Genomic DNA, 19,262 nt, shown 5'->3' on the forward strand with positions numbered 1-19,262 from the left:
AGCTCATAAAATATGGTAAAAGAAAGCTGGAAAACAAACCTCATTGGTTTAAGTGTGTTTGAGCTCCTGTTTACCATATTTGATCAGCTCTGTGTGTGTGTGTGTGTGTGTGTGTGTGTGCTGATCAATGTTTATGTGCATGAAATGTAAATATATGCTAGTGTGAAACGGGTGCAGGGTGATGAGCTGAAGGCACACGCTTCTTCACATTTAAAGAAGAAGAAAAAACACTTCATGCCCGAACCTCTCATTAACTACGTGATGTTGTGTGTGTGTGTGTGTGAGAGAGAGAGAGAGAGAGAAAGTTAAGCTCATGCTGTTCTCTCTCTGTGTCAGACATCAATGAGCTGAACCTCCCGAAGACGTGCGAGATCGTTTTCCCCGACCAGGACGATCTGCTCAACTTCAAGCTCATCATCTCGCCAGACGAGGTTAGCCTGCGCTCATGCCTCTCCACAGCAGTTATGCATCTTATATATTTAAGAGATTCAAATGATGAATCGTAAAGTTTGTCAGCGTGTGAAGTTCGTTAGCAGCGGCACAAATGATGAACTGTGATTTCATTAAAGTGTAAATTGCAGGTTACATTTTTCACGTAGATAATGCAATGTACTTATTAAACATAAAGATAAGAACCGCCCACCATTGTTTTGTATGTTTTTTTTTTATACTAAAATGCTGAATATAATATGAAAACTTTTTACAGTGGTTTTAAGCACTCCCTCTCCCTTGCACTAGGCTGGGTGTGACGTCATAAAAGGGACTCCAAGCCCAGAGTTAGTGCTAGTCTAACAGCAAGTAGGCTAGCAGTAATATTGGAGACCTAACTCAGCTAGCAAAAATGGTGTTGATGAATGAAATAACTCCATTGTAAACATACTCGTGTGTGCTGTCTTCAAGAGGACCGTGATCCTGCCTGAAATGAGAGTAAGCTATTCGCAAAACAAACGGGTTCAGGCAGCACTTGTCAGAACCAGGATGCTGCGCGAGGCTCGTCAGGTGTGCCGGTCGCGGGTCGAGCTGCTCCGCTAAACTCAAACGCGTTCACCTCACGGCAGCACATACTCTCCAGTGCTGATCCCACACAAACACCTGTCAAACACAGCGATAGGGGCATCCATCTCTTTATTATTTCTGACAATGAGCATCGCTAATTAGATGCGATTTAGCACACGCAATAACGCGTTCTGTCTGCAGATGCAAAAGCACCATTATGCCTGTGCAGTGTGTGCTACAGCTCTGATTAGGACCACTAACACCATGTCTTCAGTCGTCGTCCCTCCTTGCTATTCTACATGACGACAAGATTTTGAAAAGACTTTGGCTTGTTCCCTAATGTTATCCGGGTTAGCACCAGGTTAACCTAGGCTAGCTCTAGCTAACGTTACTCACCCGGACACCTGGCCAAACCTCCACCCATTTTCCTCACACCTAGCATTGATAACTGTATGAAGGCCGTGATTTCCGGCAGTTTCCTCCTCTCCTCACGCCTGACTGGTTCAGAACTGTCCGTAGTCAAGCGTCTAACAGTAGATTCTAGCATGAGTTGCTACTCCCTCTTATGACGTCATCACCCAGTTACGGTAAAAAACATGCTACCTTTGAAGAAACCCCAATAAATGTTAATTTAACGCAATTTAAGACAGAAATGTTTAAATATATACATATCCACCTTATTCCTGACGACCTTACTGCGTTTTGAATTATGGGCGGCACTTCTGGTTTGGGGAACTTCCATTCAAAAAGGCTGAAACGAATCATTTCAAATCTTAAGGTTGTCCTACACATAAAGCTGATCCGTCAGTTTGATTGGATGAGCTGTCAATTTTCTTTCATGATTTATTTTCAGACATCATCAGAATAACGTTATACTTGGTATTTTAACGTTACGTTATAACAAGAACATGGCAAGAGCTCTTTTCAGTCGCTGCTTTCTTTTCCTCGTGATAATTTTTTCCCCTTTGCAATCCGCTGTAAAAGTATGAAAAATGACTACATATAGGCTACTGCACATTGTGGTCCGTTCTCCCGAATTTAATTTACGATATAATCCATTAATAATTCACTGGAATGCATGAAGAATCTCTCGTTATTCTATTCAAATCCTCACGTCTCTTTCCAGGTTTGTTTTCACAGGTAAATGCAATTTATAATCTGTCAAAATGACGGAAATTACTTTGAAATAGTATCACGTTATGCTGAAGTTAATGACCATTTTTGATTAAGGTAACAACCCTTTTTTTTATTTAACCAAAGACTCGCGCTTTTGGGGTTATTTGCTCTGTTGAAAGTAGCCTACCTTGTTGATGCTTTTACACTTTTATATTTCCTTTTAATGTTCGATGGTTGAAGGGCGAGTCGATTAATGTCATCTCATTGTGACACTTTTTTAACCAATTGCGTTCATAGAGCGAGTCTTTCACTGATTGTTTACAGCTTAACGGAAGTTACACCCATAATTCGCGCAAAGCATCATGGGGCGCAGGAATACTGTGGATTGAGCATTTTAATTTACACATTAATTGGTTGTGGTGGTTAACCTGCAATTTACACTTTAACGGAGCATGAAACCTGCGTTTCTAACCCTTTCCAACAGGGAAATATTCATTCATTATGACAGCTTTTTGCACATGGCTTAGTTCTACTGACTGTCCTGATCAATTTAATAAACATTTATCATTTTCTCTGCTTTTTTATAGGGTTTCTATAAAGGTGGGAAATTTGTCTTCAGTTTTAAGGTAAACAGCAGCTTGAGTAAATCCCTGATCACTTCAAATAAAAACCCTCTACAAATCAGACGGTGACGCTCTAGTAGATTATATAGATGAAAACCTTATAATAGCTTTACGTAAGGATTAACAGATCCGCAGTTCTACATTGTAACATAATTCTTGAGACCTGGAATGTTCATTTTCAGTTCTTAAAATGCAAAACTTCTATTTCATTAAAGAACTTAAAATGAAAGCCAGGATCCACAGAGCAACTTCCATGTTTAACATGTTTATCTCTGGGAAATAAAGGAGGATAAACGTCTCAGTAATGAAAGTTCCTGCGGTGTTTTAATATGGTAAATCTAAACTGAATGGATGTCAGTGATGATGATGATGATAAAGAGGCTCTAGAACTGCAGATCTTTCTGGAAAACAGGAAAACATGAGCAAAGTTTGGAACAAGCCGTTCTGCAGATTAGTTGCAATAAGTGCTGCAACTTTTCTGACCGTTACGGTGAAACTCAAGATCACAGGCTGTTAGATAATACACACTTCTGTAATACACACTTCTGTAATACACATTAGCAGATACACACTTCTGTAATACACATTAGCAGATACACACATCTGTAATACACATTAGCAGATACACACTTCTGTAATACACATTAGCAGATACACACTTCTGTAATACACATTAGCAGATACACACTTCTGTAATACACACTTCTGTAATACACACATCTGTAATACACATTAGCAGATACACACTTCTGTAATACACGTTAGCAGATACACACATCTGTAATACACACATCTGTAATACACATTAGCAGATACACACTTCTGTAATACACATTAGCAGATACACACATCTGTAATACACATTAGCAGATACACACTTCTGTAATACACATTAGCAGATACACACTTCTGTAATACACATTAGCAGATACACACTTCTGTAATACACACATCTGTAATACACATTAGCAGATACACACTTCTGTAATACACACATCTGTAATACACATTAGCAGATACACACTTCTGTAATACACATTAGCAGATACACACTTCTGTAATACACATTAGCAGATACACACTTCTGTAATACACACATCTGTAATACACATTAGCAGATACACACTTCTGTAATACACACATCTGTAATACACATTAGCAGATACACACTTCTGTAATACACATTAGCAGATACACACATCTGTAATACACACTTCTGTAATACACACTTCTGTAATACACATTAGCAGATACACACATCTGTAATACACATTAGCAGATACACACTTCTGTAATACACACTTCTGTAATACACACATCTGTAATACACATTAGCAGATACACACTTCTGTAATACACACTTCTGTAATACACATTAGCAGATACACACATCTGTAATACACATTAGCAGATACACACATCTGTAATACACATTAGCAGATACACACTTCTGTAATACACACTTCTGTAATACACATTAGCAGATACACACTTCTGTAATACACATTAGCAGATACACACATCTGTAATACACACATCTGTAATACACATTAGCAGATACACACTTCTGTAATACACATTAGCAGATACACACATCTGTAATACACACTTCTGTAATACACACATCTGTAATACACATTAGCAGATACACACTTCTGTAATACACATTAGCAGATACACACATCTGTAATACACACATCTGTAATACACATTAGCAGATACACACTTCTGTAATACACATTAGCAGATACACACATCTGTAATACACACTTCTGTAATACACACATCTGTAATACACATTAGCAGATACACACTTCTGTAATACACACTTCTGTAATACACATTAGCAGATACACACATCTGTAATACACATTAGCAGATACACACATCTGTAATACACATTAGCAGATACACACATCTGTAATACACATTAGCAGATACACACTTCTGTAATACACACTTCTGTAATACACATTAGCAGATACACACATCTGTAATACACATTAGCAGATACACACATCTGTAATACACATTAGCAGATACACACTTCTGTAATACACATTAGCAGATACACACTTCTGTAATACACATTAGCAGATACACACTTCTGTAATACACATTAGCAGATACACACATCTGTAATACACATTAGCAGATACAATGCGCACACACATGTAATGTGCACACATCTGTAATGCGCACACATCTGTAATGCGCACACATCTGTAATGCGCACAGATCTGTAATGCGCACACATCTGTAATGCGCACAGATCTGTAATGCGCACACATCTGTAATGCGCACAGATCTGTAATGCGCACACATCTGTAATGCGCACACATCTGTAATGTGCACACATCTGTAATGCGCACACACATCTGTAATGCGCACACATCTGTAATGCGCACACATCTGTAATGCGCACACATCTGTAATGCGCACACATCTGTAATGCGCACAGATCTGTAATGCGCACACATCTGTAATGCGCACACATCTGTAATGCGCACACATCTGTAATGCGCACACATCTGTAATGCGCACACATCTGTAATACACATTAGCAGATACACACATCTGTAATGCGCACACATCTGTAATGCGCACACATCTGTAATGCGCACACATCTGTAATGCTCACACATCTGTAATGCGCACACATCTGTAATGCGCACAGATCTGTAATGCGCACACACATCTGTAATGCGCACACATCTGTAATGCGCACACATCTGTAATGCGCACACATCTGTAATGCGCACACATCTGTAATGCGCACAGATCTGTAATGCGCACACACATCTGTAATGCTCACACATCTGTAATGCGCACACATCTGTAATGCGCACACATCTGTAATGCGCACAGATCTGTAATGCTCACACATCTGTAATGCTCACACATCTGTAATGCGCACACATCTGTAATGCGCACACATCTGTAATGCTCACACATCTGTAATGCGCACACATCTGTAATGCGCACAGATCTGTAATGCGCACAGATCTGTAATGCGCACACATCTGTAATGCGCACACACATCTGTAATGCGCACACACATCTGTAATGCGCACAGATCTGTAATGCGCACACACATCTGTAATGCTCACACATCTGTAATGCGCACACATCTGTAATGCGCACACATCTGTAATGCGCACACATCTGTAATGCGCACAGATCTGTAATGCGCACACATCTGTAATGCGCACAGATCTGTAATGCGCACACATCTGTAATGCGCACACATCTGTAATGCGCACAGATCTGTAATGCGCACACACATCTGTAATGCTCACACATCTGTAATGCGCACACATCTGTAATGCGCACACATCTGTAATGCGCACAGATCTGTAATGCGCACAGATCTGTAATGCGCACACATCTGTAATGCGCACACATCTGTAATGCGCACACATCTGTAATGCGCACACACATCTGTAATGCGCACACATCTGTAATGCGCACAGATCTGTAATGCGCACAGATCTGTAATGCGCACACATCTGTAATGCGCACAGATCTGTAATGCGCACAGATCTGTAATGCGCACACACATCTGTAATGCGCACACACATCTGTAATGCGCACACACATCTGTAATGCGCTCACACATCTGTAATGCGCACTGATCTGTAATGCGCACAGATCTGTAATGCGCACAGATCTGTAATGTGCACACATCTGTAATACACATTAGCAGATACACACATCTGTAATGCGCACACATCTGTAATACACATTAGCAGATACACACATCTGTAATGCGCACACATCTGTAATGCGCACACATCTGTAATGCTCACACATCTGTAATGCTCACACATCTGTAATGCGCACACATCTGTAATGCGCACAGATCTGTAATGCGCACACATCTGTAATGCGCACAGATCTGTAATGCGCACAGATCTGTAATGCGCACACATCTGTAATACACATTAGCAGATACACACATCTGTAATGCGCACACATCTGTAATGCTCACACATCTGTAATGCGCACAGATCTGTAATGCGCACACATCTGTAATGCGCACACATCTGTAATACACATTAGCAGATACACACATCTGTAATGCGCACACATCTGTAATACACATTAGCAGATACACACATCTGTAATGCGCACACATCTGTAATACACATTAGCAGATACACACATCTGTAATGCGCACACATCTGTAATACACATTAGCAGATACACACATCTGTAATGCGCACACATCTGTAATGCGCACACATCTGTAATGCGCACACATCTGTAATGCGCACACATCTGTAATGCTCACACATCTCAAATGCTCACACATCTGTAATGCGCACACATCTGTAATGCGCACAGATCTGTAATGCGCACAGATCTGTAATGCGCACACATCTGTAATGCGCACACATCTGTAATGCGCACACATCTGTAATGCGCACACATCTGTAATGCGCACACATCTGTAATGCGCACACATCTGTAATGCGCACACATCTGTAATGCTCACACATCTGTAATGCACATTAGCAGATACACACATCTGTAATGCGCACACATCTGTAATGCGCACACATCTGTAATGCGCACACATCTGTAATGCTCACACATCTGTAATGCACATTAGCAGATACACACATCTGTAATGCACATTAGCAGATACACACATCTGTAATGCTCACACATCTGTAATGCGCACACATCTGTAATGCGCACACATCTGTAATGCACATTAGCAGATACACACATCTGTAATGCGCACACATCTGTAATGCTCACACATCTGTAATGCTCACACATCTGTAATGCACACACATCTGTAATGCGCACACATCTGTAATGCTCACACATCTGTAATGCTCACACATCTGTAATGCACACACATCTGTAATGCTCACACATCTGTAATGCACATTAGCAGATACACACATCTGTAATGCTCACACATCTGTAATGCGCACACATCTGTAATGCTCACACATCTGTAATGCGCACACATCTGTAATGCTCACACATCTGTAATGCTCACACATCTGTAATGCTCACACATCTGTAATGCTCACACATCTGTAATGCGCACACATCTGTAATGCACATTAGCAGATACACACATCTGTAATGCTCACACATCTGTAATGCGCACACATCTGTAATGCGCACACATCTGTAATGCACATTAGCAGATACACACATCTGTAATGCTCACACATCTGTAATGCGCACACATCTGTAATGCGCACACATCTGTAATGCTCACACATCTGTAATGCGCACACATCTGTAATGCGCACAGATCTGTAATGCGCACAGATCTGTAATGCGCACACATCTGTAATGCGCACACATCTGTAATGCGCACAGATCTGTAATGCGCACAGATCTGTAATGCGCACACATCTGTAATGCACACACATCTGTAATGCTCACACATCTGTAATGCACATTAGCAGATACACACATCTGTAATGCGCACACATCTGTAATGCTCACACATCTGTAATGCTCACACATCTGTAATGCACACACATCTGTAATGCGCACACATCTGTAATGCTCACACATCTGTAATGCTCACACATCTGTAATGCACACACATCTGTAATGCTCACACATCTGTAATGCACATTAGCAGATACACACATCTGTAATGCTCACACATCTGTAATGCTCACACATCTGTAATGCGCACACATCTGTAATGCTCACACATCTGTAATGCGCACACATCTGTAATGCTCACACATCTGTAATGCTCACACATCTGTAATGCTCACACATCTGTAATGCTCACACATCTGTAATGCTCACACATCTGTAATGCGCACACATCTGTAATGCTCACACATCTGTAATGCGCACAGATCTGTAATGCGCACACATCTGTAATGCGCACACATCTGTAATGCGCACACATCTGTAATGCTCACACATCTGTAATGCGCACACATCTGTAATGCTCACACATCTGTAATGCTCACACATCTGTAATGCTCACACATCTGTAATGCGCACACATCTGTAATGCACATTAGCAGATACACACATCTGTAATGCTCACACATCTGTAATGCGCACACATCTGTAATGCGCACACATCTGTAATGCACATTAGCAGATACACACATCTGTAATGCTCACACATCTGTAATGCGCACACATCTGTAATGCGCACACATCTGTAATGCTCACACATCTGTAATGCGCACACATCTGTAATGCGCACAGATCTGTAATGCTCACACATCTGTAATGCTCACACATCTGTAATGCGCACACATCTGTAATGCTCACACATCTGTAATGCGCACACATCTGTAATGCTCACACATCTGTAATGCTCACACATCTGTAATGCGCACACATCTGTAATGCGCACACATCTGTAATGCTCACACATCTGTAATGCTCACACATCTGTAATGCTCACACATCTGTAATGCGCACACATCTGTAATGCTCACACATCTGTAATGCTCACACATCTGTAATGCGCACACATCTGTAATGCGCACACATCTGTAATGCGCACAGATCTGTAATGCGCACACATCTGTAATGCGCACACATCTGTAATGCGCACACATCTGTAATACACATTAGCAGATACACACATCTGTAGTGACTGAATTGATTTGTCATCAATGTAATATTTTTCACCCGTTATCCAATCGTTGTAAACTTCTTATGCTGTATTTTCTTTAACTAGCTTTTTTATCTTCTTAATCTTTTACAGTTTGTTTTGTTTCTTTATTTCTTAATTTGCCTTTTACTCATGTATTTACGATGCTCTGACATGTTTAGTCACTTCTGTGTTTTTATGGCTTTATTTTTGCTTAAAGGAAGATACTCGTACCGGAAACTAACTGGTGCTAGTCCTTGCTAACCCTAACTCTGCGAGCTTGTGCCGAGACTGACGCTGCTGTTCTCCTCAGGTCGGGCAGGGTTACCCGCACGACCCTCCCAAGGTCAAGTGTGAGACGATGGTTTATCACCCAAACATCGACCTCGAAGGGAACGTCTGTCTAAATATTTTGAGGTATTGTTGCACCTTTCCCTCACATTAGTCTTCATATACCAGCTCACCCGTTTTAACAGAGACACAAACAGAGATAATGTTCCTGTTGCTTGATCTAGAGCGCTTTTATTTCTAATATTTTAATGTCTGCTTTTGTGAAGTACATTTTTATGGGTTTGGAATGACATAAAATTGAGTAAATAATGACAGTTTTGTGAATTTTGAAGTGAGTCAAAATTTTATGTTTTATTTATTTCATAATTTGTCTCAAACATGTCTTTTTTTTTTTTACATGATTTTCCTTTCTATTTCCAAAATACTTTCTAACATTCAGTTGGGTGTGTGTTTTTAAATTGTCCTGGGATTGAGCAGTTTTTTGCTGCTGATCCTGTTCAGACGGAGTGTTTAACGTGTGGAAATATTCATGATGAGTGATGAGAGTGTAATTGAGAAGGCACTTTGACTCTTGATGTTTCAGAGAAGACTGGAAGCCGGTCTTGACGATTAACTCCATCATATACGGACTACAGTATCTGTTCCTCGTAAGTTAAGCTTACATTTCCTGAATGCCGAATCAGTGCGTCATGTTTATTAGTGTCAGAATATTCAGATGTTTCATCAAATTTGGTGACACGAACCTTGAAACCAAACATGACGTGTGAGGTTCACGTCGATTCGTTTAATTATTCTTTAACCTCAGATCATTGTGTTTTCACTGTTACGATATCTATTGCTTGCCCTAGTTTAAATGCAGTCCATTCACCGTAGATAAAATCTTTTCTTTCTTGTTTTTGCAAAGTTTAAAGGAGTAGTTAATTATTAAAATTTGCTGATAATTAACTCTCCGCCACGTCATCCAAGATGTTCACGTCTTTCTTTCTTCAGTGGAAAACACTCCAGGATTTCCTCCATATAGTGACTTCAGTCCAACGGGTCGAAGAGTTTCAGTGCAGCTTCAAAGTCTCGACACGATCCAGCCGAGGAATAAGAGTCTGATCTACACAAACCAGCGCACATTTTATAAAGAAATAAACATTTATGTACTTTTAACCACTAATGCTGGTCTTGCACCACGACTTCACGCATTACGTAATCAGGTTGGAAAGGATTGATGGTAACCGGACGTAAGCGGGAAATGTAGGAAAACAAATTCTAAACCAAAATCATCCGATATCATTGTTTTACCTTTTATTTATTTATTTATTGTAAATGGCATTTGACTTCGTCAGGGTTCCCGCGGATCCTTAAAAAGTCTTAAATTAGATTTTTAAAATTTAAGGCCATAAAAAGTCTTATAAAGTCTTATTTTTACTTATGAAAGGTCTTAAATTTTAGATGACACTTCGACTTAGGCATATCTAAATGTTTTCCAAATTAAAACTATCTAATTAGCGTAGTATTATTTTGTATTATTCTATCTTTGTGGATTTGCTTGTTCACGTGACAATTCGCATCACATTCGCGGCCGGCAGAATAACGTCTGTCTCCTGCACGCGAGAGAGGAGAGAAGAAGAAAGTTGGCAAATGTCAGTTCAGTAGTAAGTTCATTCTTTGTGCGTTGGGGTGTGCGATGTGTATTGTCTATGATATTGTAATCAATGTTTTAACGATGTACGAGGCACTGTGAGCTGACATCGCATTTGTCTCTCGTGCTTTCACTGCGTGATGTGTCAGTGCAGTTATAGGTAGGCCTATGTCCCCAAATTAGTTTTTGTCTTATATTTATATAATGTTCTTATATTAGAATATCACATCAGTAAGAGTGCCGTTTTCCCGTGCACAAGTGTGATATTTTGTTATACAATAGTTAAATTAAAAATAAATTAACATTGTGAGTTACTTTTTAGACACCATATTGTCAATATTATTTGTTTTCCCTTTATTTCGCTGACGAGAATTTCAAAATGAAACCGTAGCAGAGTCTAATGCAACAGACACCGATGATTTCTTGACTGAAATCCACGTTTTAAACGAGTCATTTTAACGATTCAATGAACAATCACTTGTTTCTTTCCCGAATGAATCAGCCGTTTGAACAAATCGGTTGAATGAATGAATGACTCCCTCAACTCGCTTACGGTATTAAGACAGTTACTTGTCGCCGCCTACTGGCGGTTTTAGTTTCATATTTAAAGTACCCTTTAATTAAAACGTTAAAATTAGAAATCATTTCATATTTAAATATTGAATATGGATTTTTTTAAAACTATCTCATAGCTTTATTTATGCAATTGTAAATGGAGTGTAAATATTAATGCCTCTTCTGATGCTGCTTCTGTGTCACCTCTGAACTGCAAAAATGGATTTTGATTGAATGATTTAATTTGACTGGTAACGGTGGTACTGTATAATTATTGTGTAATTAAGTATTATTGTATAAATAAGTATAATTACTGTATAATTTAATTTGAATAATTTGAATGTTAGTATTTGACATAAAAGGTGATGCAGAACTCTAAATAAGTTTAGAAAAAATGTCCATATATAGGTGAAAATGCCCCTGGAAATCAATTTAAGGTGGCAAATATTGCACGTTAATTAATCATTTCTGTTACTGTTGTGAACTGACCACTGCATAGAATATGAAAAATATGAATATCTTCGTGAGTCAGCTGTCAACAACAGGCCTAAACCAGCCATTGCACCAGCACAAAAACACAATCAGTAAAATATCATCTAATTATTATCAACAAAACGTTTAAAATATCGAGATATATTTTTGTCAATATTGCACACCCCTAATGTACGGTCTTAATTTTGATTTCTTCAAGTCTTAAAAAGGTCTTAAAAAGCCTTAAATTTGACTTTAAAAAGTGTGCAGGAACCCTGTTCGTCTTTGCATGTTGGCTTTGTATACACTGGGTCGGTTCTTCCGCCTACGTCACGCTTGACCTTTCAACCTGATCACGTAATGTGCATCGCATCACAGCTAGTGAAAGATGAGCATTAGTGGTTAAAAGTATATAAATGTTTATTTCTTTAAAAAATGTCGGCTGGTTTGTGTAGATCAGACTCTTATTCCTCGGCTGGATCGTGTCGAGACTTTGAAGCTGCACTGAAACTCTTCGACCTGTTGGACTGAAGTCACTATATCCACTATAAGTAAATTATCTGGAAATTTTAATTCTGAACTAGGGATGTTCATATTGACCGTTTAACCGCTAACCGAAAGTAGAAATTTTAACTGATTAATACTTCCAGTTAAAAGTTTATGCATTTATTTATTTATTTTTTATTTGCAATTATTTAAGTTAAAAAAATATATTTAGTGTAGGCCTATTTTATGTTTTTCTCTGTTGTCACTGTCAGAAATGCTGCGGGTGCGTGAACATGTGATGTGAATCCAGGTTCTGTTGTTGATCTGTTCTGTATGCTGCTGTTTTGGGTGTTTTTAACGGGTCACAGACACTCATCAATTTTATTTTTATTTAATGCCAATTCAATATTATAATCTTATCAGTTAACGGTTAATACTCGGATAACGAGCGGCGGTTTGTCGGTTGGTAAAATTAACCGTAATGAGCATCCCTAGTGAACTTATCCTTTAATTGGTGAAAAGTGTGTAATTTACATACATGAAAATCCAACTTCAAATCCAGTTCATTTGTGCCGTTTGTGAGCAAGCGCCCTGTGCTAATCGCTCCCGTGTGTTTCCCCTTCCAGGAGCCGAATCCCGAAGACCCGCTGAATAAAGAAGCGGCCGAAGTCCTTCAGACGAACCGGCGGCTCTTCGAGCAGAACGTCCAGCGCTCACTGCGCGGCGGATACGTGGGCGCTACGTACTTCGAGCGCTGTCTGAAATAGTCCCACGCCGGCCCTCACGTCCGAGAATGCATTTATCGTTTACATGCGCTGAGATGCACTGACCGACACACTGACCGGAGCGCGGGGGGGTTATTAAGGAATAGGCTGGGAAAGGCTGGTCAGTGACTGTTGCTCAGAGAATTCAGTCGTATTTTGCCACTATGCTGGTACCCACTGTTTATTTTTGCTGAGATTCACATGCTAACTTATCCTCCCACTCACAGACATGAACCGAGAGCGAGACGTCATTTCACTTCTGTTGTATTCCATTATGAAGGCTTGAGGACTGATCTCCTCTGGGCTTCAGCGACGGGGTCCTGCCTCGCGTCGCACATATTCAACTGTGTTTAGTAGTCACTAATTTTTATGTTTGCAAAAAAAAAAAAAAGACTTGTATAGCATCGCATCTGACCAATTCTGATAGTATTGACAAATTGATTACCCGTTGAGCCTGGAGACTGGTTAACACGAGATCCACAGGATCCGTCTGCAAATTGGGCTGTTGTGAGCTTGGGAGACCTTAAGATGTTTTGCTATAGTTTTCCTGGTTGGGAATGGGTGGGATTGGATATTCTTGAGGAGGGAAGGGTATGACGTAGGGTTAGGAATGGTTACGTAAAATGTTACAATTCTGTTGTGTATATTGAAATCCCAGTTGTTCACAATGACTGCAATATGAATTATGTTAAATAAAATATTGATTTGAATGCCTACATTTTAAGATTAGTGTAAACTACAACAGCAGATTGTCTTTAAAAAACAACGACGACAATAAAAGGTTTTATCTGACTTGGACCAAAGTGCCTCTGCATCAGGACAGACAGTTGCGTCGTCATGGATTATCATGTTGATTATTAACTTTAACATAGGAGAAAATCATACATATGTTCATGTGATAATCCAAACGCTCTGTTTTGCTGTGTCATCATTAATTAAAAGCTGTAAAGATCACATTTCTTTCTAACAGTTTTACACATTACTTCGATATCCAGTGTGAATGTGCGAGCGAAAGCCCTGCAGTCCTCACAGGAAAAATCGGCCACTATTAGCTGGCATTACATAAATCAGATTTTAAAAAAGCGTATTTCCTCCGCACTGTGAACAAAGTCTTTAATATCTGGTTCTTTTCTGGAAACTTCCATTTGTCCTCTAAGAGTTCTGATTAACTTCTGTCATTGTGTTTTATGAATCTATCTGAGAAACTCGGCATCACATGTTTCGGTGATATTAGAAGGTTGGAGTGTTTGAGAAGCAGGAGAGAGGAAGAGCTGTCTGAGAACACCGATGATGAAGGACCGGTTACAGTAACACTGATTATGAAGGACCGGTTACAGTTACACTGATGATGAAGGACCGGTTACAGTAACACTGATGATGAAGGACCGGTTACAGTAACACTGATGGTGAAGGATCGGTTACAGTAACCCTGATGATGAAGGACCGGTTACAGTAACACTGATTATGAAGGACCGGTTACAGTAACACTGATGATGAAGGACCGGTTACAGTAACACTGATGATGAAGGACCGATTACAGTAACAGTGATGATGAAGGACCGGTTACAGTTACACTGATGATGAAGGACCGATTACAGTAACACTGATGATGAAGGACCGGTTACAGTAACACTGATGATGAAGGAACGGTTACAGTAACACTGATGATGAAGGACCGGTTACAGTAACACTGATGATGAAGGACCGGTTACAGTAACACTGATGATGAAGGACCGGTTACAGTGTAACACTGATGATGAAGGACTGGTTACAGTAACACTGATGATGGACCGGTTACAGTAACACTGATGATGAAGGACCAGTTACAGTAACACACTGATGATGAAGGACCGGTTACAGTAACACTGATGATGAAGGACCGATTACAGTAACACTGATGATGAAGGACCGGTTACAGTAACACTGATGATGATGGACCGGTTACAGTAACACTGATGATGAAGGACCGGTTACAGTAACACTGATGATGAAGGACCAGTTACAGTAACACTGATGATGAAGGACCGGTTACAGTAACACTGATGATAATGGACCGGTTACAGTAACACTGATGATGAAGGAACGGGTACAGTAACACTGATGATGATGGACCGATTACAGTAACACTGATGATGAAGGAACGGTTACAGTAACACTGATGATGATGGACCGATTACAGTAACACTGATGATGAAGGAACGGTTACAGTAACACTGATGATGATGGACCGATTACAGTAACACTGATGATAATGGACCGGTTACAGTAACACTGATGATGATGGACCGGTTACAGTAACACTGATGATGAAGGAACGGTTACAGTAACACTGATGATGAAGGAACGGTTACAGTAACACTGATGATGATGGACCGATTACAGTAACACTGATGATGAAGGAACGGTTACAGTAAGACTGATGATGAAGGACCGATTACAGTAACACTGATGATGAAGGACCGGTTACAATAACACACTGATGATGAAGGATCGGTTACAGTAACACTGATGATGAAGGACCGGTTACAGTAACACTGATGATGAAGGACCGGTTACAGTAACACTGATGATGAAGGAACGGTTACAGTAACACTGATGATGAAGGACCGGTTACAGTAAGACTGATGATGAAGGACCGATTACAGTAACACTGATGATGAAGGAACGGTTACAGTAACACTGATGATGATGGACCGATTACAGTAACACTGATGATGAAGGAACGGTTACAGTAAGACTGATGATGAAGGACCGATTACAGTAACACTGATGATGAAGGACCGGTTACAGTAACACACTGATGATGAAGGATCGGTTACAGTAACACTGATGATGAAGGACCGGTTACAGTAACACTGATGATGAAGGACCGGTTACAGTAACACTGATGATGAAGGACCGGTTACAGTAACACTGATGATGAAGGACCGGTTACAGTAAGACTGATGATGAAGGACCGATTACAGTAACACTGATGATGAAGGAACGGTTACAGTAACACACTGATGATGAAGGATCGGTTACAGTAACACTGATGATGAAGGACCGGTTACAGTGTAACACTGATGATGAAGGACCGGTTACAGTAACACTGATGATGAAGGACCGGTTACAGTAACACTGATGATGATGGACCGATTACAGTAACACTGATGATGAAGGAACGGTTACAGTAACACTGATGATGAAGGACCGATTGCAGTAACACTGATGATGAAGGACCGGTTACAGTAACACTGATGATGAAGGAACGGTTACAGTAACAAAGCTTTTCAGATCATACACACATCAGTATATAAACACCACTGATCATTCATTAGACACTAAAGAGAAAAATGGAGAACAGCATCCAGATCATGAGTTTACAGGAGAAATTTTCTTTGTATACAGTAAATTTTTTTTGCAATTACATAAAAAGAATAGTATTCACAATGTAGTGAGGTGAATATATTGTACACTGTCTGTACTGCAGATTTGTATGGAATATTGTATAGTATTAAATGTCTGTATCATAGACTGTAAAAAAAGATGGACGACGCCCCTCGCTCTCTTCCATTGGCGAGAAGTGAAGCTGCCATTGTCCCGATATGGCGCTGACATCTTGGGACTTGAGTCTGCGCAGTTGCGATTTCGGGACCAGACATGCACAGTAGTGAGCAGGAAGTAAAGCCGCGAAATCAACGTCCCGCTCTGGTCCCGCCCTCACTCTCGCTGAATCAAGCGTAAGCACGCGCCTCTGCTGCAGAACAAACCATTATGTCGGTGTGAAATAATCAATTATAGAAATTTAGATATTAAATTTAAAGCTCCAATCTCCTCAGTCCTCCAAAGATCCCGAAAAAAAGCCCGTTGTTGCTTCAGTGACTACTTTGCTCAGAGAACCTGTCAATCACAGCTGTCAATCATGTACGCCACAGCGCCGTTTTTATAGCATCAAATAACTAACTAAAAACAAACTTATTTTAAAAACAAAAACTCGAAATTACATCAGCGTGATGAAAACTACAGTAAATGACAGAAAATATCTTTGGAAAAAAGATATGTAAAGTGTAATTTAATTGTTTAGTTGGTCTCACGTCCCATTGAATAACACGGGGAGGCGGGGTTTATGAGCTATACTAGGACCGGCCATCGGGGGGCGATCGAGACGCTTTGGCTTCACTTTTCAGGGCTTGTGCGGCACGCTTGGTCTGTATATTCAGCACTTACTGTAATAATACAGCAGCCTCTAATGAAGAGCATCTTACTAACCCAACCCTAACCCACTCAGTGCCTGAACACTTGTTCTTCCTCAGCCTCAGGGTGCTTCTCAATATCCCTCCTCGTTTCCTCGCTCCTCTGTCCTCCATCCTATGACCCGGAAACCGATCGAGCTCAGCCATCTTGAAGGACATCTCAATTCTCTAATTGCACCGTGAGGAGTCGAGGATCGAGGAGTGAGGAGGCTTCCAGAGGAGTCATGAGCGAGGATACACAGGTGTATCCTATGCAGAAGTGTTTTATCGACTAAACTTGACGCATGTATCAATTTTCCTCCCCCTTCACATCGATCGCAATCTTTTTAATTTATTCTTTACCTTTGCAGTTTATATAATCCACACATCTCACATATTTCAACTGGGTATCTTGCTTTATTATTATTTATTATGAATTTCTTAACCAAACTTCAACAACATAAGGGCAGATCCTTTGAGTGCTGCTGATGATGCTGTGAAGTGACGCTCGAGTGATCAAGTATTCCAATGTATAAAAAGCTATCATTCCAGTCCTCCGTCCTCGTTTTCTTTCCTTGCAGCCTTCCCTCGCATCCTACATGGGGTGGAGCTGAGACACCAGGAAAGGAAACGAGGATGCACAAATAAGAAATGAGAAGCACCCTCAGTGTCCAGTCCAGCCTGAGCAATGATGGGAAAACACTCTAGTGTCCCGATCCTGCCTTAACAACACTACACACACTACTCTTACTCATACTCTTCCTCCTCTTACTCATACTCTTCTTCCTCTTCTTACACAAGGGGTGCTTCTCATTTCTTATTTGTGCATCCTCGTTTCCTTTCCTCGCTTTCTTTCCTAGCGCCTCAGCTCCACCCCCTGTAGGATACGAGGGAAGGCTGCAAGGAAAGAAAATGAGGATGGAGGAATCGAATGAAAGCTTTTTTATACATTGGAATACTTGATCACTCGAGTGTCACTTCATAGCGTCATCAGCAGCGCTCAAAGGATCTGCCCTTATGTTGTTGAAGTTTGTTTATTTAAGAAATTCATAATGAATAATAATAAAGCAAGATACCCTGTTGAAATATGTGAGATGTGTGGTTTATAAAAACAGCGAGGGTAAAGTACAAATTCAAATTATTGTCACCGATGTGAAGGGGGAGGAGATTTTATACGTGCGTCACGTTTAGTCAATGGAACAGTTCCGCATAGGATACACCTGTGTATCCTCGCTCATGACTCCTCTAAAAGCCTCCTCACTCCTCGATCCTCGACTCCTCACGGTGCAATTAGAGAATTGAGATGTCCTTCAAGATGGCTGTGCTTGATTGGTTTCCGGGTCATAGGATGGAGGACAGAGGAGCGAGGAGACTAGGAGGGATATTGAGAAGCACCCATACTCTTCCTCCTCTTACTCATACTCTTCTCCTTCTTACACATACTCTTCCTCCTCTTACTCATACTCTTCTCCTTACACATACTCTTTCTCTTACACTCTTAATCCTCTT

At 40.4% G+C, this 19,262-nt stretch overlaps 1 protein-coding gene across 1 annotated transcript in view; it reads left to right on the forward strand.

Moving 5' to 3' along the window:
* The window catches only part of ube2m (ubiquitin conjugating enzyme E2 M), a 15,884-nt gene extending 1,553 nt beyond the window's left edge, over window positions 1–14,331 (forward strand). Inside the window, exons 2-6 of the mRNA XM_077233754.1 lie at window positions 337–431; window positions 2,700–2,738; window positions 9,656–9,759; window positions 10,217–10,280; window positions 13,402–14,331. Of these exons, the coding sequence (XP_077089869.1) occupies window positions 337–431; window positions 2,700–2,738; window positions 9,656–9,759; window positions 10,217–10,280; window positions 13,402–13,542 (443 nt within the window). The 3' untranslated portion in view covers window positions 13,543–14,331. The remainder of the gene's footprint in view (window positions 1–336; window positions 432–2,699; window positions 2,739–9,655; window positions 9,760–10,216; window positions 10,281–13,401) is intronic.
* Window positions 14,332–19,262: the final 4,931 nt, after the last annotated feature.

The sequence above is a fragment of the Siphateles boraxobius genome, unplaced genomic scaffold (assembly GCF_051911475.1).
Source record: "Siphateles boraxobius isolate OS27281-9 unplaced genomic scaffold, OSU_SipBor_1 187, whole genome shotgun sequence".
Lineage (NCBI taxonomy): Eukaryota > Metazoa > Chordata > Actinopteri > Cypriniformes > Leuciscidae > Siphateles > Siphateles boraxobius.